We start from the raw sequence: 26,070 nt of genomic DNA on the forward strand, positions 1-26,070 counted from the left end.
TGGGGAATTCAAGACTGCTAATTGCTCTCTTGCAAGGCACAGGTAGCAACTGTACCATTAGGCTGGTGCTGAGGGATGTCTGTCTTGTGCTGGAGTCCAGAGGTACAGCATGAGGGTAAATATGTGTGCAGAGCAATGAAACTGGCTGTCCCAGCGGTTGTCAAACGCTCCAAGTAATCCAATCTGACGTTTGTGTGTTAACTTTTCTTGCAGTTATTTTAATCTGACTTTACTTCTGAAGTCATTTGTATGTTGATAGTAAGCTTTCTGAGGCATGCTCCCAGATACTGAACTAAACAGACTTGCTTCTAGTTTCCATGCCGCTCTTTCCCAAAGGGGGGGTGGGAGATAATGCTGTGTTTTCTGTGGTGCCAGCTCCCAGCTCACCTCCTGTCTGACTCCAAGTGATCAACATCCTTGTAAAAAGTAGGCTGAAGGCAAAGCCGTTAAAAACAGGCTGGTGAACTGAGCGGTAGTTTAGAGAACTTTGAAAATCAGAGTGAATTGGCAAGCCAATTAGGAAGGCATAGCATCGCGGCTTCCCTCGTGTGACAACCATGTCCATACAGGTGGTGGAATAAGGGATGGGAGCGGGATCGGATTGCCACCATGGGAAGCAGCCCTGGGGGCTCAGGTGTGGGTGAGGAGGTGGAAGAGGCTACACAAGCTGTGGGCCACAAGCGAGCCCCGCTCCAAGGGGAACCGTGGGCTGTGAGGGAAGCCCCCACAAGCGAGCACCGCTCCAAGGGAGACCGTGGGCTGTGAGGGAAGCCCCCACAAGCGAGCACCGCTCCAAGGGAGACCGTGGGCTGTGAGGGAAGCCCCCACAAGCGAGCACCGCTCCAAGGGGCACCGTGGGCTGTGAGGGAAGCCCCCACAAGCGAGCCCCGCTCCAGGCGGGACCGCGGGCCGCGAGCGAGCCCCGCTCGAATCAGCACCCGGGTCACACCCCGGGGTGAGGGTGAGACCTGCGCTGCACCCAGGGATGCCTCCGCCTGTGCTGCGGCGCTGGGAGGTGTAGGGCGGGGCTCGCCCTGCGGTGCCGGGGCTCGGGCAGCGCGGAGCCCTTGCAAGGCCTGCCCGGGGCGCCCTCCGGGTGGGGAAGGCGTCAGGGGACGCGTGCCATTCCCCCTCCCTCCACGAACTACAGCTCCCGGCGTGCATTGCTGCCGCCCGCCCTGGCCGGGACGGAGCAGGTGGCGCGCTGCCCTGCGGGAGTTGTAGGCCGGGGGGGAGGGGGAAGGTCGTTGGGAACTGGGGCGGCAGTGGGGAGGGGGCGCGGGGTGTCCGTTCTTGGCCCAGCTACCGCGGCAGCTGCGCTGCCTGCCCGCGGGGAGGGCTGGGCCCGGGAGGGACCGCGGCGGGTTTTGGGGGGGAGGGGGGGGCCGGCGGGGAGCGCGGACACGTGTCAATCAACCCGCCAGGCGGCGCGCGCTCCCCGCCCCGGATGCTGTGCTGGGGGATGGGGGGGAGAGGGGGCGGGCACGCGCTCGGCGAGGCACGGGGGGGTGGGGGGTGAGGGAGAGGAGACGGGGGAGCGCGCGGCTGTTCTGGGTGGCGCGCGCGCTCGTATGTAAATGAGCGGGCGTGAGGTCAGAGGCAGATGGAAAAGGGAACAGACAGAATGGCCGCCGCGGCTCCCGCTCCTCCTGCCGCCGCCTCCCAGTGCCGGAGCCCCCGCTGCACGGCGGAGCGCAGGGGAGTCCGCCGAGAACTCGACTCCTGGCGGCACCGGCTCATGCACTGTGTGGGTAAGAGAGCGGGGGGCGGCGGGGCGGGGCGGCATCCCGGGGGCGCGGGGGGCGGCGGGGCCACACGGGGCGGGCGAGGCGGCCCGAGCCCGGGTCTCTCGGGTGGGCGGAGGGCGGCGGGGGGGGAGCGGGGATGGAGGAGCGGCTCCGGCGGCTTTCCCGAAGGGCGGAAGCGGGGCCGGTGTCTGCGGGGGAGGGCGAAGGTCCTGAGCCGCCCCCGGCAGCGGCGGGCGGGTGTCAGGGCTTCGGCGGGGGCCGCCCGGTCCTTGCCCGCGGTGCCGGCCCAGGCCCTGTCTCGGCTCGGGTCCTTTTGTCTCGGCTTCTCGTCGTTGGCGCGGTGAGTGCCGGCGGCTGCCCCCCTCCCCCCTCCTCCGCCGCCAGTGCCCGGGGGGCGGGGGTGGGGGGGGGAGCCCGCCCGTGTGTGTATGCGTGTGTGTGTGTGTGTGTGCGCCTTTAAGAGGGAACCGCTCCTGCACTGACGGTTGGGATTTGAAGTTTTCCCTCCCCCCTGGAAGTTGTCATGGCGACGGCAGTCCTCCCCTCGCGCTGCCACCCCCCTTACGCCCCCCCGCCCCCCCCAGTCCCCGGGGCTGCCCCGCCGGCTCTCGTGCCGCCAGGGTCCCCCCGCGTCACGTGCCGTTCTCGCGCGTGGGGGGGTGGTGTCCGGTCCGTGCGGGTCCGGTGCGGCCCGGGCGGGCCCAGCCGGGCGCCGGCGCTCGCTCGGAGCGCGGCCGCGGGGGACGCTGCGGGCCGGGGGCTGTGCCGGGGGCGAAGGACCGCTGCGGTGGCAGGCGCTTCCCTTCTCGGGGAGCGGATAAAATCCGCGGGCGCCCAGCAGCGTGCTGGTGCCGGTACTGACCCGCCCCGGCGGCTGAGCGCTGGAAACGCACCCAGGTGTAACCGGGAGGGTAAGCCGCCGTCGGTCGGGGGCTCTGCCCGCGATTGGGCAGAGCGCAAAGTGAGAAGTAAATATCTGGCAAGCAGGTACGCTTACTGTTGCAGGCGATTAGCTTTGTCCGGGTATGGGGTTGTTTTTTTTTTTCCCCACCTTATTTTCAGTAACCTTGTAGTTCTCTCTACATTGCCCCAATAACACTTTGAAATGCCTGTGTTTATGTTATGATACCTCTTTATGCTTGCACTGTCTTTTTAATCCTTCAAGTTATAATATCGTTTAGGAAAACAATGTTTATGTATTTCCGTACTCTAATACATTATATAACACTTTATGTGGAAAGAATGTACTTTAGTTAGAACGTGTAGGGAGAGCTAGCTCACTGGCACAGATGCTGTGATAAGCTGTTAAATCTGATGGACTCACGATATTTAAGTGGCCATTCCTCTGACAATGTGCTATTTAATGGCATTTCAGTTTTAAATTCAAACTAAAATCCTAAAAGTCTGCTTGACAGCTGGTGGCTGAAGGGACTTTCAGGTGGAGATGGTATGCAGCCAGATGTGTTCGGGGAATGCACTTGCACAGCACGACCAACACTGATAAAAGCTGCAAAGAAAGGTAATGGGTGCTCCACAAGACACAGCTTCACCATATGTAGGGTCCTCTGCTGGGCAGATCTGCTGTGTTTAGGGAACTTCTTGACGGTTGTTTTTTTGGTTGCTCTTTCACTGAGAGCTGCAAGGTGTAGAGCCATAACTACTTATATTTTGTACTCAGTTGCACTGTGGTGTCACTTCGTGCTCTTTTCCTTGGAATAGAAGTTATTTAGGATATAATTTCTGTGTATGTTCATGATGCAAAATTCAGTTAATAGAAAGGAGCCCCAAAATGATTGGCAGTTGCAAAGGAGGAAGGACATTGGTTATGGTTTAATAGTTAGTCAAGAGCTATCTCGGTCAAGAACTGTTACTTGGCGTGCCTGTTGAGCTGCCCTTATCTGAGAGAAAGTGTAAACAAAGTGGCAAGAAAGTGAGTAGTCAGGATAATGGAGGTAGTGTACCCTTAACAGGTTTGGGTTGGTTGCTTTTTTTTTTTCTTCTCTGAAATTCTGTAGCATTAACTTCTGTAAAATAACCTCTTACATTGGCTCAAATGAACTTCCAAAGTAAAAATGGTTAATTGTTGTCACTCAGCAAAGTATTCCGAAGGATTTGAAGAGTTTAATAAAGTTAATAATAACTGGAAGATCTGAACAATTGGCTGGTTGATGGGTGAAATAGCAACATGGTGGGGGGAGGAGTGGTGAATACGATGGATTTGGTATAACTTAATTTTTTCTTTTTCCACCCTTCTCAAGAATCATACACTGGTAGCAAAGTGAGGAAGACCATGTGGTAAAATAGTAGCCCCCCAGTTCTTGAACTGGCTTACTGGCTATCCTAAAGCAAACAAAAAACCACCACCAACAAAAAAACCTCATGTCACTCTACCCTTAGCTTTTTTTTTTTTAATTAAAATAAATGTTGAAAAGTGATATGGTTCTGTGGACTATCATTTGTTGAGCATTATGTTCAGAGAACGAAGCAGGGAAGTAGAGACTCCTTGAACACGTCACTGTTTCTGCTAACCCCTTTGGGTGAACAACTTTATTTTGATGTCTTATACAACTTACCGTGTTGACACTAGATTTGGTATTTGCATTTCTGTAGTATAATCACTTGAGCACTTTGAAATCCTTTATCTGTAAAAGATTCCTCGTCCACTTACTTTATGGAAATGGTAAACTGAGCCAGAGATAATACCTCCAAGACAGTGATTGCCTGGCTTGCAGCTCATAGTCAATGGATTTTCTGTGTCACTGTTGTGGATATGAACATAATACTTGGTTGCCTGCAGTGCACTGTTTGCTTGAAGGGTCAGTGATGGTGAGGGACCTCTGCTCGAAGAGCTGGATCTCTGAATCGCTTGTTTGTCAAAACCTGGTTGCAGACTTGGATGTTTGCATGGGCTTTAGAATTAAAAGCTTGGCCTTTGCCAGCCTATTATGTTAATTCATGACCTGTGGAATATGATTTAAAGTCTTGGGTCAAAATGTTCAAGCATTTAAAGAATTTGAAAGAAAAACAGTGATAAGATTTCACTGACATTACTGAGAATTCTTTTATTTGGTATCTAAATGTATTTGAAGGTATAAAAGACTTCACATTGTAAGTGAATGGAATATATTCACAGAAATTCTAAATAGGTGTTTGGTACAAAATGGCTGTTCAGATTGTAATCTTTGTGTGCGTTATGTTGAGCACTAACATTCCTAAGATGCCTAGGCTTGTGCTTATGGATGTACCTGACTCTCGCATGACTCTATCAGAGTTCAAAACGAGATGTTCTTAGAAGGCACATGAAGATCTTGATTCTGTCGGTGTTCTTACAGCATGCATAGTATGTGCGAACAACTACTGTTTATAGCATTGTTCACTGGGATGTTTTGTTCTAGGTACAGTCTTTGTAACATAACTAACAAACAAAATACCCTAATTCTATATTCTCTGTTTATGGAAAAGTGCCAGAAAGCTCAGAGCTAAGTACCTAACTTAGCTAGCAACTGAGTTCCGTGGTGGTTTAAATTGCAAAATATTTTAGAGGTGCATATCAGAATACTTAAAAATTACTCTTTGGTACTCTCTGATTAAAACTTTGTAATGTGAATTGGTTAAATGCATTCTATTGGATTGAGAGGCTTTGGTAGTATGGAGCTATAAAAGTCTAGCTTCATACCGTGGTCAGCCTTTAGAAGCAGGACTTACGCAGTTTTTCCCAAGCAGTCATTGTTCCCACTGCCTGATTTAATTTGAACTTTACAGGTAGAGTGTTGGCATGTATGTTGAGTCCCCCAAGTTCTCATGAGTAGACACAGAGGAGAGACCTAGTAATCGCTGGCGTACAAGAAGAAACTTCAGCTGTTTACTATGTTACCATAGTATCCTATGGGTAGAGTTTGGAAGAGTAACTTGAGGCTTTTTTTTTGAAGATGGAAAATGCCAGGTAACTCCAGTCATGGAAGTTGAAATCTTGCGAGGGCCTTGCATTGTATTGTAAAAATATAAAAGACTCTGAATAATGTTTTGTTCCAAAAATGACATTTTAAAATTTCATCTTGACTACTTTTAAAAAACAACAAATGCATTGCTATTTTGGGGGGAGGGGAAGGGTAGAAGTTTCACTGTTCCTCTGCTGCAGCTCAAGGGCATCCATTTGACAGGAAGTAGCCTTGGTATTGCTTTCTTATGAAAACTGAAATCTGATCAAAGTGAAAATCCATTTTTGTATTCCTTTGAAATCTAGCATACAAGTACTCCTTTCCTCTTGTTACATGTTTTTCAGACTTTTTTTTTTTTCTCTGAACTAGGACACATTGGTGCATCCAATTCTGTTTTGATGGATCTAGATTTTGAGGGATTTTTGAAACTATTTGAACTTCTGGTCCAGCTTACTATTTTTGAACAAGGTGTCCCTCAAGTGGACTTTCCAGGAGAGGAATTCCCAGCCCCCTCCAAACAAAAGACTTGTAAGCTACTGCATTTGGTATTGTCCCCATGCTTGCAACACTCCTGCATTAACTACTTTGTATCTTTATTCCCACAATTCGCAGAAGCCTTCTTGCTTTCACTGTGGCCGTAGGTACTTTGCAGCAGGTTAGTGTCACTTTTTTTGTAACACTGCTGCAGCTGTAGGCCATTTTCTGTAGCTGCCACAGTAGTAATGGCAGAACTAGTTATTTTACTGCACATCTATAATGTTCCTGTCTATCTGCTAGTAATTGTTTTGATGGCTCGATGCTCTATTGCCTGTCAGGACACTAACAGACTGTATGCAAGACTAATTTCGAAATGATACCTGCTGTGAACTCTCTTGCTTCCTTGGCACTCCAGCTTCTTTAAACAGCAAACAAGCTTGCTGTGGCTGTAGTGCCATCATTCAGAATGATGGGCAGTAATACTGGCATGAGGTGTTCCTGTGGATCTGTCATGCTCTGAGCTGTGATGTGAAACTCTTGGTGTGATTCCAGGGTAAAACAGATCAGGGAAGTAATTTCAGTGTTAATGCGAATGTTGGAAGAAGAACAGGAATTAAATCTAGATGAGAATCGCAGCACAGGTTCATGGGCAATTTTTGATGCAACGGGGGAAGATAGTGTCACGTAAGGAAATAGCTCAAACTGGTATTGCAGAGGCAGGTGTGCAAGTCAGCATTAGTGTTGAACACTTACTATGAAACCATAATCGAAGAATACAGTAAAGTGCCATCTTGCATCATCAAGTCTCACAGAGCTATTACCAGAATGGAGAAGTTGCAATACTGACTGCATGTTCCTGCTGCTTGTATGCTTGCATCAGCACTCATCAGATCTCTGTCTGATCTGCTTTAGCTCAATAACTGGTCAATTGTCAGCTGAGAGGAGTTAGGGGCTTGCAGAAAAAAAAATCTGATGGGTGCTGGTGCTAGCACAAGGACGGGCTTGCGACTGTGTGGTAGAAGCAGGGTGGGTAACAGCAGAAATAAGCCATTGGATTGGTTTAGCTGCCAATGGCACTGTCAGCTGCCAGGAATGGAACACAGCCCTGAATATATACCATCCCAATTTCCCCTGAACTAGGCAGGTTAATGAAAGAGGAAAAAATGTTCAGTGTGTGTATATATGTCACTGGAAGTTGCTGTGGTGTATGTATCACATTAACTGTCTTTAGATGGAGATAAGAGAAAACACATGGGGTTTGTTTTGCTTGTGTTGGACTATCTTTGTTTCAAATGTGTAGTGTTAAATCAGCTTCTTTTCCATGTCCTCTCACAATCCGTTTCAACTCATCAGCTTCTCTCTCAGAAAGAATTGCCTACTGCTGTCATTATGTGTTTTTGAAGGGATACCTTATGTTTGACTCAGATAAATTTTTACTTGGCAAAATGGTACAAGAAAAGTTAGAGTAATGACACCCAGAGGCTTTCTTTAAAAGGCAGGGGGAGGAAGTTCTATGTATCTAGCAGTAGGTGCAATACTAGTTCACTGATCTCCTGTGATCTTGCAGTTGTAAGGATGTATGGAGCATAATTTTATGAAGGACAGAACTGCACCTGCTACACAGACTAATTCAGGGACTGTGTGGGATGCAAGCAATGCTTTGTTCAAATTCTTTGCACTCCAAACAGAAATGTGTTGCAGATCATGCAAGTAGATATGTATATCTTTAGTAGTGTTGATAAAGCCTGTGATTATGTCTTTGGTACTCCTTATGTCTAGATACCAGTATATGGAAGCAGTTCAATTCTTAAGTGTTCCAGGAACTACCGTAATCTTTGTCAATGTTTTTAGCCATAGCTTGAACTTTCTTATTGTATGTTCTTATATGGTAGCTGTTTACTTTTTATGTGGCTGATGGGGAGCTGAAAAACTTAAACTCTGATAGTCTTTCTACACTGTAGGCACTAAGAGTTTCTTAAGCTGGAACTTGTGCAAAGCAAAACTGTGGAGTACAGAGATTGCCACTGCAATTCGGGCTCAGTTCTTCCCTTGAATTGGCATTCAGTAACTGTGTACTAATGGTTGAGGTCGGTAACTTTCAGGTTGTTTTTCTTGATGTGTACAAAATTTCATTGTTTTTCTTTCTGGACTCACTGTACCTACCTTTATGATTTATGTCAACTGGTATGAGCATTCATTTAATAAACAGGTCAACAAACTAGACTGTAAAACTAATGTAGCTTAAAAGTAACCTAGAAAACAGGAGGGGAAACGTGGCAGGAGGAAGAATAGGAAAGAAAAGGTCAGATCTAGTTTAACTTGGATCAGTTTCCTAATCAGGTTTACTACATACCTGCTTTTTCTCCTGAATCAAGTATAAGTAGCTTTACTGGGGAGAGCAAGGCTTCTGAGTTTTAGTAACTGCCTGTTTAGCAGCAGGTTTTTTGGGGGTTCGAAGTGAGCTGGAAACTAAGTTGGCTGAACAGCATGCTAATGAACAAGATTGTTGACAAGAGCAAGAATACAGTACCACTAACAATAACATCTCTCCGCTTGTTCTCCCTTCGCAGTGGAACTTGTCTGATGCAACAGTGAACTGCCCTTCTGTTTTAAGTTAGTCTGGGGGGCCTCCTGTGATTGTTGTTGCTGCTGTAGGTTGGTTTTCTGTTAGTTGAGTCTCCTGAATGATCTTGCTATAGTAATGAGACTAATAGTTGTGTAAGGCAAATAATGTTGGGAAGGTGTCATGCTGATCAATTTATCAGATCAGTGTATGCTGTTGAGGAGCTGTATTCCAGCTACTGGCAACTAGTCAGGGCTTGTACTGCCTACAGCTAAAATGGGAAAAATTAGTACCTCTTCCCCTTATCTGCCCTTGCCTTTTTTTTCAGCTGTATTATATGGATGTTTTGAATAGATAGTTACAATGGCTCCCTTCTTTTTGAATCTGACTCAAATATCAGGGCTTCAAACAAGGTGGCTGTTCGAACCTTTAGAGTTCAGTGTGTTTACATGAAGTGTAGAGGTCAGCCAGAGCTTTATAGACTTCACTAACTTAAAATTCTTAGGACCACTGTCTCTTATGTTGTTCTTGAACCTTGCTCTCTTCCATGTGCTCGAAGGGAACTTTGAGGTAGGTTGGAACAAAACTGAATTAGTGAGATTCACATGTCTAGTATCAAACTTTGGAAAAACAGGATGGCATTATAAATTTATCTACCATACATTTAACAAAAATACCCCAAACCCCCAACAAAACCCAAAAAGCCAACTTGACTAAAGGCATAGAGGAGAGAGTAAGGGGGGAAGATGGATGGTAGTGGCATATCTGTTTGAGCCTGTAGGAGGGTGGAAGATGTATTCCAAAGAGTAGGGGGCTCTGAATCTGCAGAAAGGCATTGAGTGGTAGAGGTTGAATTCCTTTTTATGGGGTGTGGCCAGCAGCATGTGACTCTGCAGATCAAAGACCCATGTGACAGGTTGTCATCTTTTTTTTTTTTTTTGTTTCCACTTCTGCCACAGACCAGGTTCCTGTGTAGTGTCTTAAGAAGCTAGATTAACCCCTTCTTGGATAAACGTTTTATTCTTTGCAAAATTCTTCTGGAGTCTCAGCTGCTGCTTTTAATTGTGTTTGGTTCTCAACATCCATCCGGCCTCGCATCTCCATAGCAGCATGTGCTATATTGGCATGAGTTGGGTAAATGTCACTAGATGTGATTTTTTTTTTTTTTTAAGTCTGTTGGTAAATGAAAGTGCACTGAATTTGGGACCTCTTTAACTATGTTCCTCGGCCTTTAGTTTCTGTATAACTTGGTAGGGGGCTGCTTTCCAATTATAAGACATCCTAGCTTTTGTGGCACCTGGGGATTGATTATTCATGTTTAAAGAGCTGTTCAGTCAAAAACTTGTTGTTTTGCAATGTGTTTTATTCTAAAATGCTACCAACTGCTTTTTAAAAATGCTTAACTTTCAGATTATAAATATTTATCTTCCTCATTCTGCAGTTCCCAGCTTCTTCAAATCATCTTAATTAAAGGCTAGTTAAAATCTTATATATGAATAATAATTCTCACCATCATAATTCTACTGCTTTATAAACTAGCTTTAGTGTTTTTCTAGTCTGCCGAGCCACCAAGAGGTCAGACGGCAGTGTAATTAATCTAGGGTTGAATATGCTGCTGCTTCTAATAACTACTGTCAAAAAGCTTTGCACACCTTATTTAAAAATCTATTTTTCCATTCTAAAATACCAGGTTAAAATACTACAGGTGCAAAACTGCTGGAGATCTTTTGATTAACAGTGAACTAATATTGCTGCTGTATATGATGTAGATTATAGAAGACTGCCTTTGAGGACTTTGTGACTGCAGCCATCAGTTTGGCTCACAGAATAGCGTGCCATAGCAAGGCCAGGTTAAATGTGAAGACCTGATTTCACCAAAGTGTAGCTATTAAGGCTCCTAATCTGAGTATGGGGGGAGGATTATCAAATGGCTACTGCTTTGTGACCAGTTGTTCAGATGCAGGTCACTGTAGTGATAGCCATCTGATGACGGGGAAGAAAAATAGGACCTACTGAGGAGCTACTGCTGCCTTAGACTGCTCTGTATAAGGGCTCTAGTGCTAACTGTGCCAAACTTTGTCTCAACAGTTTGCTGTGCTACCAGCTGAATAATGGGGTGACTGTGGACTTGGCTGTGATGCTGGGTTGTACTCCAAATTTTTTATTTTTCCTGGACCACCCTGTCTCTCCATCCTTCAACTTTCATAAGCCTGTCACTCCCTATCTTTGACTTTTCCTTAAAACCACTCATTTGACTTTGCTTCCAAACCTTTCCTTTTATTCATAGTCAATGACATGAAAGCAATTTTGACAACTTTATCTGTTCCCACAGATAGTTTTCTCTTAGCTTTTTATTTTTTTTTAGTATGTTTCTGTAGGGAATGTCTTTAATTGATTTGCATTACACCACAAACACACTCACCAAGGCAAATTATACTTTTCATCTTTCAGTCCAGGAGACTTACGTGAGGCCTTCTTCCAAGTGTCTAATCCCATCTGTTTCTTTTTTTAATGTACTGCTGCTAGATAACCCATCTCCTGGTGCTTGAGGAAAAAGGGTGTATGCTTCTTCCTACTACCTTGTTCAGGAAATTACAGTCTCTGGCAATCTTGCCAGGTCAAGAAGTCTGCTGCCTTGTTATCAGACTTTCATATGCTAATCAGTAGCCATTTGGAAGGACTTAACTGTTCTTTTTTGGAAATGGAACCCAAACTTATTCTGGCTAGAGCTGTCCTAACTTCTAACCTTAATTTATCCCTAGTTTTTAGGTATTGTGGCAACAATGTCATTTAGGGGTTTTCCTTATGTATTCCCCTTCTATTTTTCTCCTTTCCCCTTCCATATTTATTCCTATTCAGATGATATTGCTTATTTAGCATAGTAAAAACTGAGTGTTAATGGATAATGAGCACCAATGATTCAAAAGTTGCTGTAGTAGCTTTGACTGTTAGGCAAGCGGTTCAGACAAGTGAAAAAAATGTAGCTACAAATGTACAAGCTAGTGCAAACAGTTAACAGCGGATATTGTCTGAAGTCACTGTATGCACTGTGGTACAATCACAGTTGCAGTGTAGAGGCTTTAATAAGTTCTCTGTTCTTGTGGTCTGTTTGAATATTTTCCTTTTCTCCTGTTCCAGTTTGGATGGGTTCTACAGAGTCATACTAAACAGTATTTCAAACAAAGTATAGTCCAGACCATGTTGAATGTTGGTCATAATAATCTGTCTCTGCATCAGATAAGAACAACTCTACTAGATCAGAGCAAGTCAGTCTAGACTAGGATGCAGCCAGCAGTGGACTGCTAGGGAAAAAATTATTAATACAGAATATTTCTGAAATACTTTCCAGCCTTCAATGACACTTGTCTTGATCCTTGGAAGAACAATTTTCTCAGGTTTTTGTAATTGATTTACTAGATTATTGTACCATAACATTGTTGATTTTGTGTTTGGGTATGTGATTTCAAAGCAGCCTGAAACTTCAGTGGATCTCTGGTGTTCCCTGGTTATATTGTGTTATATGACTCTTCTGTTTCTCCTAGAACAAGAAGTGGAAGCACCATATGAAACAATTACTTTAAAAAGGCAAGGGATGGCAAAGGTGTTTCCTGTTCATGTGGTTTTGGGGGTTTTTCATATTTACCTTTTTTTTCTGAAGACCTGACCTGTCTTCCCTTGGTCATCTCTTCCATCCCTCAAGCTGAAAAGTTCTTACATGTTCCTTTTAGAGAAGCTGTTTATTAAATTTGATCATTCTTCCTTTCTTCCTTATGTATTAGTTCTGCTTTCTTCTTGAGATGGGAACTGGAACTACATGTATTCAATATCACATCAGTGTGAATTTGTGTGGTAACAAACCAGGGAGCAATGCAGAAGTTTTTCCTTTAAGAAGTCGAAGCATTTCACATGGAACTCATCCTTTCACAGAGCTATGTATTGGAACCCCAAGATAAAACTTGAGTGATGTCACTTCAGAGCCCATGACTATCCATGTGATGTGAAGATTTGCTCTTCCACTGTTTAGCTTAATATTTACTTGCCTTCGTTAATCATGTTCAATTTTACCACCTCGATATTTTGACGTTCTGCTGATGGTCTCTTGATTTTCCTTTGCTGCTAACACTAGACTGTAATGGGCAGTGAATTGTTACTTATCTATGCAAGGACTTCACCTCTGGTAGGTTTTTAAAGCTTTTGGAGAGGGATGTCAATAGATGTCCTTTTGAAATCTTGATTTACTCTTAGTGTCCCATATCTACGTGCCTGCTGACATCTTCAAACATGATTGAGTTTCTTGAAGTATGACTTCCCATTCACAGAGGTTGTATTCAGTCTTCAGTAACAGATTATAATTATGCATGTGGTAATTCTGTTCTTTGGATTTTCTTTGCCCAGTTATGAACATTTGACTTATGAACATTTATGAAATGGCCTCAGGTTGCACCAGGGGAGGCTTAGATTGAATATTAGGAAATTTTTTTTCACCAAAAGAGTTATCAAGCATTGGAACAGGCTGCAAAGGGAAGTGGTTGAGTCCACCACCACTAGAGGTATTTAAAAGAAGTGTAGATGTGGTGCTTAGGGATGTAGTTTAGTGGTAGACTTGGCAGCGTTAGGTTTGTGGTTGGATTAGGGTTTTTTTCCAACCTAAATGATTCTATGTATCCCTTTGCTGGTATATATTCTAAGCCGGTATCTGTCTGGTAGGAGTATACAGGCCAGTACAAGACAGGCATACACAGCTGCCGATGGGATTTTTTTGTTGTGGTTGATTGGTGTTAAGTTTTGCTCCTTTCCTGTCGTCTGGTTTTGAGGTAATTAGCTTGCTGATTTCCTCATAATAAGTATTAGTTTGGGTGTATCAGCCTCAGGTTCCTCTCAGTTTTTCTTACTGTTACTTTCTTTTCTGGTTCCTGTCAACAAGAGGCTGTTATTACAGGAAGCATGTTTTATTTACTCCTTAGACAAACAGATCATAGTATGACTTGGTCAGGTAGGCCCTCTGAGGAGTGGGAGAGGCTGCTCCTTCAGTGGCATCAACTGAACTTGCCTAGCAGAGGGAAGGTCCCAGAGACTATATAGTGGACTATCATGGCAAGAAGCTGGGAGCTTGCTGCTTAAGCGGGACAGTGAGTTAAATAGGGGGGAAGGGGTGGAGAGAAAGAAGGGTTAGCTGTTTGACCTGAGGAGTTGAAAATTAAAACTTATGTAGATCAGCCTGTACAGAACTCACAGGTGGTATTTAGCTAACTAAAAACAAGCTTAGAAGTGATATAGTACAATGGCTGTTGGGGAAATACAGCATATAAACTTGTTTTTACCATCTTACCTATTTACTTTGGAATTCTGCGACCTGTTGTGTTTTCCACTCTGTTGTGGTACCTGGCTTTTCAGGTCAGAAATCTTCTGGTGACATTTAGGGAGTTTTGCTGTAAGGAAGAGGTCTAGCCACACCTTCTTCTGTTGATGCCTAAGTCTGAGGAGTTGCTCAGTTAGTGGCTTACAGCTGTCCTACAATCTATCGGGGGGAAAAAAAGATCCTTTTGTGAAAGTAGTTTCAACTCTGCAACTCTTAGTGTTTTGTTTTTTTTTTGCATGTTTCCAGGTGTATGTTCCTGCACTTCATATAATCAGGTGTGAAATTAAATGTCATGTGTTTATCTCTAAGGCCCAAATCATACTCTGTGCTGATGCAATAATTTAGAACTTCAGGTATACTTGTACGCTTCTTTTGATTGTTGGTAAAATGTATGTGGCAAGGTAAAACATAAGGAAATAATCTAATAAGCCTTCTCCACACTGGACCATCTCCCTCAGCATTGCTTGTTGTCATCTTCATCTTTGTTTGTCAGTTCCATGCCTGTTCTACGTGCATCATGCAAATTTCCCTCAGGCTTGACAAAGTTTTGTCTTGAGATGCCAATTCATACATCAGTCCTAACTCCAACTGATGTATATGTCATAGACCCTTGATACCGGCCTGGTATAGCAGTTTCTGAAAACATGCACTCCTTCCATGTCATCAGGTCATCTCAGCTGTCTAATGCAGATCTGAGGCATGTGAGGTAGCTCTTGATTTTTGGCCTTTCCCCCTTTTATTAGGTGTCTTACTGGAGTTTATTTTAATCCCTTACTGCTTTTTAAACAGCAACAACAAAAAAAACCAGCCCAAACTGATACTGGCCTTTGTTGTTGGAGTGCCAGATGTTACACCTTCTTGGAGAGAATTTCTTCAGCAAGATGATCGGACTGGTTAGGATATATTAGAAGGTAGTTTTATTTCCTGCTTAAGTCTTCTCCGTGTCTGCTGACTCCTGAACAAATGTGTTCCACCCCAAGGAAATGGGATTTAATTAGAAATGCTACATTCGTAACTTGTGGCTGCAGGATTTCTTATCTTTATCAACTTCTGTGCACCATCCTCAGAAACAATGGTAGATTACTTGAGTCCTGGATACTTCTGCATGTAGCACCTTGCTACTTCGCTTGCATGGAGCAGGGTGTTTACTTAAAACTTGTGCTTCTTGTCAAAACTTTAAGGTTTCACTGGAGAATTCACATTAGAAAGAAACTGTTTAGTAAATCCTACAGGTATCAGAGGTTTTTAAGGAAGTATTTATCTGTAAATTGGTCACATCTGTATTGTTCTTGTTGTCGTCTCTGGCAAGCACGCTTTGTCCCACAAACCTTCAGGGAGTGAACTGAACATTCAAGGGATCATGGATTTCTTACTTAACTAGGTAATGCTTTCTGCAGTGACACTGCAGGAGAAAAAGCTATGAGAGAAAACTGCTGTAGTGTGTCCTGGGGGAACTTGCTTATCTAGTGTGGTGATGTTGGTTATTGAAATCAGTGGTCTCACTTGCTGAATATGCCTGTTAATTAGTGACTTTAAGAACACTTGTGCAATGGTTCAGGAAGGAGTTTTGCTGGCCCAAGCCCAACTTTGTAAGGCCTTTGTTTCAGGTTGCCACATATAGTAGCATTTTGAGGGATGGTATTTGATGTGACTTGAAGTCATTTCTGGCTCTTTCATATTGTCTGAAGAAATCTTGGCATCTTTTCAGAATCTGTCTTCTGAGGAGTCAAATCACTTTTGAGGAAACGGATATTAACAGAGCATCTTAAAGGCAGTAGAGTGACTGCTTGTTTTCTTGATGCCTTTTTATTAATTTCCTAGGTAGGAACAATGGCTTGCACACCTTCAGCTCACCTCATTCAACCACCAGTATCACAAACCATCACAACCTTAGAAGAGCCAGAGAAGCCTCTTCTACTTTTGTCTGTAAGAATAGCTAACACTAGTGCTTTGGATGATGTATTTGAATTGTTGTTGCCTGTCCTTCATTCTGTATGGTGCTGTACTCCTCCGCCTGCCCTTTAACAACCAACTGACCTGACTATGTGGCACACAGAACAATTATGGGCTGGATACTCAACAGCTTCATCAGTTGTACATCTCTAGTGGTACTCTGGCATTTTTTCCTCCTTCATTCTCAACCTTCCGGATCAGTAATAAGGGCTGTTTTATTCTGTGTGTGGGATATAAGTGACCTTGACCTCTGAGTCTGATTAAAAAGTTTTGGTACTTTTTAATAAGTAACTTCGTATGAAGTTTTCCAGAATGCTTGAACTGAGATTTATCTGGTTCCTGCAGGAGTTTCCCTCTTGCTGGAAATGCAGACTGTAATCACACCTTTCTTAGAGGGGGGAAAAAAAAAATCCTATTCCTGTATTCTTGACCTTGCAGTTCTGTTGGCTTCCCTAAGTGGTTGCTGTTGTCCTTCTAAATTCTTTCATTAAGAGGGAAATGTACCCTACTTACAGATCAGCTCAAAGCACTCAAGTTTCCTGTTTTGCTTTGCACAAGACTTGTGGGAAGCAATGGGATACGGCTGTCTTGGGTCAAATAATCTAGTGCGTTTCTAAGTGGAATAGTGAAATCTGGTAAAGATTCTACATCTTCTATTTATCTTAATATTCATGCTCCTTCTGAGGGGAAAAAAAACCCCAAAATCCAAACTGAAAACTCAGCAAAAACCTAGTAGCTGTTTTGCTTAAAGCTTCTGCCATTTGTGCTGAGTTTTTTTGTTTTAAGGAGCAAAACAGGGTCATAACTTTTCCTTTTTTGCACAATATAAAATGAGAAGGTATCTCTCCTCATTATTTGTAAAGCAGACTAACAAATCTAGAACTGAAAATGAATGTCTGTCTGGAAGTAGTGAATGTTTGCTTCTGCTAAGGAAGAGCCAGTCCTGGAAAACAGAAGGAACAGAGTGTTTCTAAGACAGGATAGCCTACTGTTTAAATCCATCCACCTTGTGTAAGAGCTCTTGTCTGTTCTCTGCATGACCAAAGCATTCAGAATTTTGTCAGTAGGTACTTGAAATAAGTATCTGTTTTTCCTTTGTCGTGTTCCACCCCTTGCTCCCCCAGTCAGGTTGGACAGTTGTTAGTAATGTGAGTTTTATATGATGTTATCAGAAATTAATTACAGCATTCTTACAAAATTTATTATCTCCCAACAGATTCTCAGAGCTGCTGATTGGCTTCATTTGAGTACTACATGAATTTTGTTCCACAGCAGATGAGAGTCCAAGTCCCACACTTTGAATCTTACCATTTTGTGCTTTGTCTTCTGGCATTTAATGATTAGGAGGAAGTTTATCAAAAGTTTGTACAGATGTGTGCTAACTGCTTTTTAAAAAACAAACAAATCTCCACCCTAACACACCTGCTTAGCCTTTAAATTGTGTCAAATGCTAAAAGCAAAAATGAGAGACTAACTTTTTCCTGTTCTCTTCTTCTGATATCTTTGATCTGATGCGTGTGTCTAATGTGAAGCTAAAAATTGTATTTAAAGTCTCTGTTGCTGTATTTCTGCTTTTTCAATCTCCAGTGGCAAATGAGGGAATTTGGCCCTCTTAATCAAATTGTAAATTATTATAAACGTGTGTATTCTTTCCAGTACATTATGCAAGTTCAACAGAAGTACACTTACAAGATGTAGATTACAGGCTTATTGTCCATGACTTGTACATTGAGATATACTACCTACCTACTGCGAACAATGTAATCTTTTTTTATGCATCGAGCATGTTTAAGAACTGAATTGGAATCACAGTTTAGCTGAATTTAGAGTTCTTCCAATCTAACTGAAGCGTTAGAGGCACTTGCGTTTTAACCTTGAATTCCAGAAAATCTTTCAGAAAAAGGAGGCACAGTTAATACTTTTTATTTTAAGTGAAGTTTTTACATAGACAGAAGTGTCCAATTCTTGTTGACCTAGTTGACATGTTGCCAGTTCTAAATTTTGTCTAATTTTCCAGGCCAGATTTTGGCTGGGTACAAAAATGATGGCTGCCTGGGGCTTTCCTGGGGTTTTTGGTTTTGTTGGGTTATTTTTTTTGAAACCAGCTATTCATAAAAATAAACTGTAAGTTAAAGGTAAAAATACATGGCATAGGTATTATAGCAGTTAATTTATGTTACACTCATGACTTGGTAAAATTGTGGTATGCCTAGGATTATTAAAAATACTTTTTAATAAACTGGTTTCAGTGTTTGTGTTAATAACATGTTTGGAAATAAATAATTTGAAGAATGCAGCACTGAGATTTATAAGGTTGATAGTTCACTAACTGTTATAATTTGGCATCTAAATACGAGATGCCGTTCATCCTGTAGCTTCAGCAGATAAGTGTCAATTGATTTCAGGGAACCACCATATTAGTGCAGTCTAGTTCCAGGATTTCAATCAATTTCAAATAGAAACCAACAGTTTCTGAATGTGAGGGAGTTGATACTGAGAGATAAGAATTACTTTTCTCTTTATCATTTCAAAACAGCTTACAGGGATTAGACGGGTTGTTTGAATGGCGCAGAAATGATAATTGAAAAGAAACCTCCTGAAAATTCCCACGGAACTGAATCCCTTAGGAAATTCTATTTAATTGTTAAACTTACTGTCAGACATCAGTTTCATGGAATGCTCCTGAAGCCTTGCAAGTTCGTTAGCTTGCAGTAAACCCACAGTGTAGTACAGAATCCTAAGCTTCAGTTTCTCAAAAGCCCATCAGGCCAGGAGTGTTTTGAATTATTTTTTTGGCTCAGTGAACAGGCATTTTCTGATAACTCTATTTTTCTCTAACAGCTTTCAGCTAGCTGTCCCTTCTTAGCAGAAAGCTTTATGTTCTTTGATTCTGATAATCCAGGAAGTGTGCCAGACCTATTTATTCATAAATTGACTGCTAGACTCTCTCCCAGATGCTAGTTAGATGTCTGATACTGCATAGTAGTAAAACAGTGTTGTGACCTAATTAGTTGCTCCAGGTTTGCCAAGGACTTCACTCTTCTGTGATGGTTTAGTGAACATCAGACTAGGCCTTCATGTAGAAAAGAAGCCTTTGTCTGGCAATCTTAAACTACTTGGGTAAAATGGCCAAACTTTTCAGTCTTCTTGTACATCTTAAAATTATGGTTAAAAGCCAAGAACATGCTTCAGGCACATGGTCTTCTGAAAGTGACAGTTGTTTCTATGTTGTAGTATTGGGCATTATTCTCCTCATGTTGTAAAGTGGTTAAATTGATACCAAATGAAGAAGTCACGAGTATTTTTCTAAGCTGGATGTCATCTTCTTTTATAGTGATTTCTTCCCTCTGAATTTCCTTCCTTTAAGAATGCAAACTATAAACTTTTATCCTACTGCCTTTCTAGATACCGTTACTCAGAATAGTGCTGGAGATAATATGGTCTGGTTAAGCTTCAGTGTCTGAAGAACAGTGATATTCACATCAATTCCATATCTAAATGTCCTGGTGTGACAGCTGGGATTACATCACTGCTCAAAGATGAGTTTTTAGAGACAAGAGAAATTAAGTTCTAGTAACTGTCACTTAAAAGTATTTTTCTCTCCCCCCATCCACAGAGCCGCAGTCACTTCCTAAGTGTTTTCATTATGCCTTTTAAATCATAAATAAAACAAATATCTCAAAATATCTTGCTACTACAACAGATTAAATCTAATTTTAATTTTGACAGTGTCTGGAAGCTACGGTAAAAAGTGTCATGTGGGCTGTCCTGTTTATAAGTCTACAAGGACCCCTTCTTACTAGCACAGAAGATTACTTTGGAGTGTGGAAATGCTTCCTTTTTTTTTTTATTGAACGTTATTTTTCTAGCTGTGATTTATAAGTACCTGAAAAATAGACCTGACCTTAGAATTGGTGCTAATCTCAGTCTTTACTTAACCTACAAATCTTGGTGGTTTTTTTTGGTGTGTTTTTTTTTTTCCTGTTGGCTGCCACCCTTTTCAAAATTGTTGAACAATTAGGGGGGAGGCAGGACACTTCCTCTTTTTGTTTTTCTTCTGAGGTATGGCCAATGTCAGCCTCCCTAGCACTGGAATATTACTTTTTCTTTGTATTACTGCTTTTAACTACTTAATGTTATAGCTAGTTCTTTTGATGTATATATTCTTCTTGGAAACTATATTTCATTACTATCTGCATCCTCTCCGTGAAGTACAGTGTAGAGAGCTGAAAGCAAGGGTTTTTATCCTAAGTGAGAAGTAGTCAGAACTGAAGCTGTTCTATAGTTTCATTTCAGTTTTTGGTCACCCTGTCTCTTCTCAGTGGTAGCAGGAGTGTCCTCGACTACATTAATTCTTGGAGTCAAGATTTGTCTTAGAGAAGGACAAGTATCTATTTTAGCTATGGTTTGGAATTTTATTGGAGTCTAAATAGAGGATTTCCTCCCTTTCACATTGGAATCTCTGGTATGTTGGTTCCTGTTTGCTCAGGGATCTGAATCAATATGGTAAAGAAAATGAGTGCATTAAGCTAAATGTTTAGAACTTTCTATTGTAAGAATACTTTTTTTAGTGCCATAAGCAAAAAGTGGATTCAAGGTAGACAAGATATTCAAGAGAAGCCCCTTCCCTATCTGACTTCTATGCGAAATCTGTCCTAAATAATGTACTAAGAATTTTTCTGCAAGAAAAATGAGCTGTTTTTTACCTGAGAATCTGGCCAGATTCTCATCAGATGAGTTTGCTGAATAGATATTCTGTAGTGATATTAAACAGGAGAAAGATAAAATTTTTGATTCTGTTGTGATGCTCTATATCTTGAGTATTTTGCCCAGCCAAGCTAGTTTCTCTTTTCTTACCATTTGTATAAATGGCAAAAAAGGTGACTGTTGGCTTGTTGGATTTTGTTATGTGTTTGTTTTGGTGGTGTTTGGTGTGTTGTTGGGTTTTTTTGTTTTAAACTCCGTGCTTCAGTGGTTTTATAACCTGGCCAATCCTCTCCAAGTTGTTGTTATAGTAGACTTAGAAAAAAAAATCCCAAAACAAAAAAACACCACCACCAAAAAAAAACACCACCCACAAACCCAAACCCCCACCAACAGTAAAACCCCTGTGACTTTGAGAATGATGTCAATATATTAAACAAGGCTAAGATTATTAATCCATTTATGGCTGGGGCAGGGGCAGAGAGGACAGCTGCTGACCTGTGGAAGGAAGGGAGGGGCAGAAGAAACAGGTGAAGATGGTAACATCTAATTTAAGTTTCTCTGTTAAACACTCTGCTCTAATTTTATAAAATATATTAATATAACTGTCTTCTCTAAAGAATAGTCTCCTTTAACAAGTTGTAAGGGAGTTGCTGCTTGTATCCTAATGGTGGGATAAAGGAAACTAGGTGTAATAAAGAAAAAGATCAAGATAAGTATTTAATACTTCTCAAAATTTTTAATTAGTGCTACAGAAAACTCATAAAATGCGCTCTAAATCGAGAGTGGTCTGACACATCAAAGGAACTTGGTGATGGCTGAGTAATAAACAGGTATTCTTAAGGGGTTTGGGTTTCTGATGCAATTAATTTTTTTTCTGTCACTTGGAAGGAGGAGACCATTTCTGTATTTAGAGACAAAAAATGCAAAACTTGCAAGCAGATAACCATTTTTCAGGGGAACCAGCAACCTGTCAAAAAGGCGGAACAGAGTGCAAGCAGCACCTGTAAAATGGGGGCCGTATACTTCACAAGGCTCTAAGCTTACATGATTAGAAACTAAAAATGACAGAACATGAGCTCCAAGTTCCTTTCTTATGAAATGGATAACTTGTAAGAAAAGCAGATTACTTCTTTGACTCTAAGCTAAAACAAAATACTTCTTCCCACTCTTCCACCTTTATTTCAAATGACTATTGAAGCACTATTTAGAGAGAATTGGAAGCGAAGCAGAAGTTTTTCTTTCAGAGAAACTGAGAGACTTGGTGCTCTGTCTGCCTGGGTTACTTTTTTAAAAAAAGAAAAAAAAAAACAACCAACCAAACAAAAAATATTTCTGATGCTTGACAAAACTAATGAAGCCGAATTTGTGATATGATTGTTTAAATCCAAGATAGCTGGCTTAGTAATGCAAACCACAAAACCTCCTTCAGATATACTCCTGTACTGAGCCAAACTAAATAAAGCAGTTGTGAAACTGTATAGAAAGGGGAGAAGTAGAACTCGGGTTTGTCATTTATATAAAATACTTTTCAGAATTACATGTAAATTTCAGAAGGGATCACTTTTCAGTTGAGTGAAAGAGGGCAAAGTGCCAAGGGGGTGGAGGGGAACCTAAGTCATTGCACTGGTGTGGAAGAACCAAGCTTAATGTTTTTAACTGCTTATATATTTTCACATATGAAGGGAGATTTTTACTCTTTGTGGTAACGTCAGTGAGTTTTAGCTCAGAACTGCGTGTTTGTGTGTTGTACCTTGCCATGAAGTTACTGCTACTTAAATAAGTGTATGGGACAAAGAGGCTAGCAGTTAAGGAGGTTATCCTATCGGTTAGGGCAATAAACTAGGGTGTGCAGGATCTGTCTTTTGGTCCTTACTTGTCCATAACTTCTTTCCAATGTGATTTTAGTTTCTGAGACTCCCTGTACAATTTATGTAATAGTCCTCATAGATTAAGAAATACCATCTCAAAATATGGGCTGTATGGCTTCAGAATGAGAGCAGAATTTATATGAAGATTAGCTAACGTTGTTCTCATGGTCAAAGGAAAATGCAGAAGCAGGAATTGAACTCGTAGTTGTAATCAAGTCTCTAACAACTAGGTAAATTAACACTAACTACTATTATAGAACACTGAAAAATAAAAAGTTCAATTTTCATGCTGTGTCTGGCAGTACTGTGCCCAATCTCATTAAATGTAATCCTATTCTTTGGGTTTTCATAATTACATTTTGAAGACCACTTGTTAAATTTTACAATCCTCTAAGAATAGAAATCAGCAATTCTGAACCTACTTTTGTAGTAGTTTTGACTTAAAAAGCAGCATTAATGGGCTAAACTCCACACTGCTTAGAATGTGTAACTTTTTTCTGCTTTAACTTTTCGTTCCACTTACTCTGCTTAGAACATTGAATAAACACAAAAAAACCAAGGAGACATGAATCTTCCTTGCTGATGCCTGTTACTTAACAGCATCTTCTTAAATATGAGGAGGGGTGAGGCCTGATTTTACTGAAAAAGCTAAATAACGAGTGATTTGGATTGTAATAAACCAACTTGAACTACTATAATTCAGATGTCATTCTTGGTATAGTAAGCCACAAAATGAAGGGCGATAGAAATTCCTGTGATAAGTTAATTTTTATGCACAGGGAAGTTATGAAGATTCCAACATATGATTCTGCTAACTTTGTTAGGTGCGTTAATAAAGGTGTGTTTTTAAAAAGCCTCAAGATCCTTTTCTCCCTGCAGTGCCTTCAGAGCCTGTAGTGCTTTAAGCTAAAAGTCTCATTTCATTGTAGTAAAAATATGCATGTGTGCCCTGTCCTTCAGGGTAGTGTGCAGCAGTTCTATCCTATGCCTAACTGAGGATATGCTGAAGAACAGAAAAAGAACTTAATTTGCTTAGTCTGCGTGCACCTGGTATTCTTCCAAATTCCTTAACACATAGACGCAACAATATGATCTCTTCTAATGGGTAACCTTTTGGCATTCAGATGAAAAGCAGAGCAGTAAATATGAATCAGGTGAGCAGTACTGTTAAGTATTTCCCTCTTCCATTTAAATTTTGTCTATCTGCATAAGGAACATTCATCTACCATTCCTGGTATGCATGCAGTGATATGAATGAAACTGTCTTTATGGCTTGGAAAAATATCAAACGAAAAAGTAAATTTATTTAGAAATATTCTTCTTGAAAGCTTTTTATCAGTTCATCTGCTCCTACTTGCTCCCCCCTTCCTCCGATCTGCTGCAGCTTTTTCCAGTTTAGGAAGGTATAAGTGAAGCGTTTTCTAGGTGGCTTATTGTGAGGTCATTGGTGTGATGAGAATTTGAATTTTAGGGTTTTCCTTCACCAATATTTTTTTTTAAACTTGGTGGATACAGAGTGGTAGCTAGTTACATGGATTTCCAGTTATCCTGTTACAAGTGACTAGGCAAGTACCTCAATATACCCCTGCATCAACTGTAATTATTATAGTTTGCCTAAATCTGGTTAGGCCCCTCCTTGAGTTTTAGTACTATTATGTTCTAGTACTGAGTGAAAGAGCATCCTTTTAAACTAAGAAGGATTCAATTTTAGTAAAATGTCTCAAATACGATTACTAATAAAAAAAAACAACCCAGCCTTATAGCTAAAGCCCTAGAATTGCATTACTTAGGAAACAGAAACATATAAATGGAGAGGGGGGGGAAAAAGACTGTGTGTGAAGGAATGAAGAGTCAAGGGTGAATGGAAATATATCTGCTTTTATGAAATGGACTTTCTTTTGAAAAGGAGATAAAAATACTGGAGTTAACATGGCCATATACAAGACTAGGGAAATCAAGAAATTAGTATGATGCAGAGTGTACAAAACCTATCAAAAACATATTAGTATAACCTGCACATATATTACTGTGCTTTGCCAACTGTAACTACCTCTCCTATCTGCACCACCAAGTGGTACACTTGAAAGTAGTACTCAAATGTCAGCTTCCATTTATTACGTTATATTTATTTTGTTTTGGCTGTTCTCTTAAGACATAGTCTGAGTCATTCAAACAAATTTGTTGAACACATACTTGCAGTCTCTGCTCTGATCACCTAGAGGATGTAGAGAGGGAAGGAGGAAAGGGACGATTTGAGAACGTATTGAACTGGGGCCAAATGTGAGGCTAAAATAAGTGTTTCCTCTCAGAAATGTTATGAAGATACAACTTTGGGAAAAACGATAGCCATTGTATAACTAAACTTGTTTGACCTCAATTTGTATTGTACAGTTGTTCAATTACATCTATCCAAAGTTAACCTAGGCCAAACCTGTATTGAAAATTTGAAGTTTGTACCTTGTGATTTCTGCTAGACTCAGTGCAACATAGTCTAGTCTATGGATAGCTTCCGCTGTGACAGGTACAGCTTAGCTATTTGCTAGTTTCTGGGCAGAAGAGACCTTCATAGTACACAGCCACACTATTGCTAAAGAGTAGATGAAAAAATGGCTGTATTTGGTCATGCAGTGAGGAAGAGTACTTGTGCGTTCCTTGAATACCTCTGTAAGTCTTTATAAGGTGCACAAACCGGGAAGCTTCCATGGAATGTATCCATTTAATCATTATTCTGTTTTATTCATAACAAAGAATTTTACAGCCTGTACTGTTCATACTTGGCAGCGTACACTTTCTAACACAGATAGGCTTTTAAGATGTGACAGGCACTAAGTGGTTTACAGTGATAAAACATTACAGAAAACAAATCATAAAGTTCTATGAGCACTTGAAGGGTAGTTTCTCTTCAAGAAAACTACTTAAAAGTTGAAGGCAGTCTAAAGACTTACTCTGGATTTAATAGTCCTGTCTTAATACTCTTAATTCTGAGTCAACTTGTAGAGACGCTTAAATAACATACTGGAAATAGTTCACAAAGTGTTCAGATTTTCTCAATAGTGGTAATTACTCTTACCTTTCCAGCTTTTGACTTTTTATAAAGAGTTAATAGGATAGCACACTAAAATCCTTGCCATAGGCCCTTGGCCCGTTTAGGACTTCTGGTTTAGACAAGACAGTACAGCAGTCCTACTTTTAGCTTCATTGCTCTTCCCCTGTAGTCCTGGGGGAGGGATGTAAATCAGTGACTGCCAAGCCCAGGGCCATTATTCCACTACTCAAGTTCCTCACTTCCCTTGGGATCTTAAATTGCATCTCATGGCTGCTGTGGCCAAGACCACTGTCAACTGTTACATCACTGATCAGCTCTTCATTAATAATAAGTAGCAGGTCTAGCAGATTGCATCCCCTATTGAGCTTGTCCACCACCTCAGTCAGGCTTGTCCTTCAAGCACAGTAGAAA

General features: G+C 41.5%; 1 protein-coding gene across 12 annotated transcripts in view; it reads left to right on the forward strand.

The window, feature by feature from the left end:
- The first annotated feature begins 1,470 nt into the window (after window positions 1-1,470).
- LCORL (ligand dependent nuclear receptor corepressor like) overlaps window positions 1,471-26,070 on the forward strand; it is an 85,901-nt gene continuing 61,301 nt past the window's right edge. For 3 of the 12 annotated variants that reach the window (XM_075091769.1, XM_075091770.1, XM_075091768.1), the window contains exon 1: window positions 1,471-1,751. In XM_075091769.1, the coding sequence (XP_074947870.1) occupies window positions 1,604-1,751 (148 nt within the window). In that variant the 5' untranslated portion in view covers window positions 1,471-1,603. Of the gene's footprint in view, window positions 1,752-2,010; window positions 2,089-2,608; window positions 2,736-26,070 lie in introns of those variants that run through there. The other 9 variants (XM_075091774.1, XM_075091780.1, XM_075091779.1 and 6 more) reach the window with 6 other exon arrangements.

This window comes from Phalacrocorax aristotelis, chromosome 4, assembly GCF_949628215.1.
Source record: "Phalacrocorax aristotelis chromosome 4, bGulAri2.1, whole genome shotgun sequence".
In the NCBI taxonomy this organism is placed as follows: domain Eukaryota; kingdom Metazoa; phylum Chordata; class Aves; order Suliformes; family Phalacrocoracidae; genus Phalacrocorax; species Phalacrocorax aristotelis.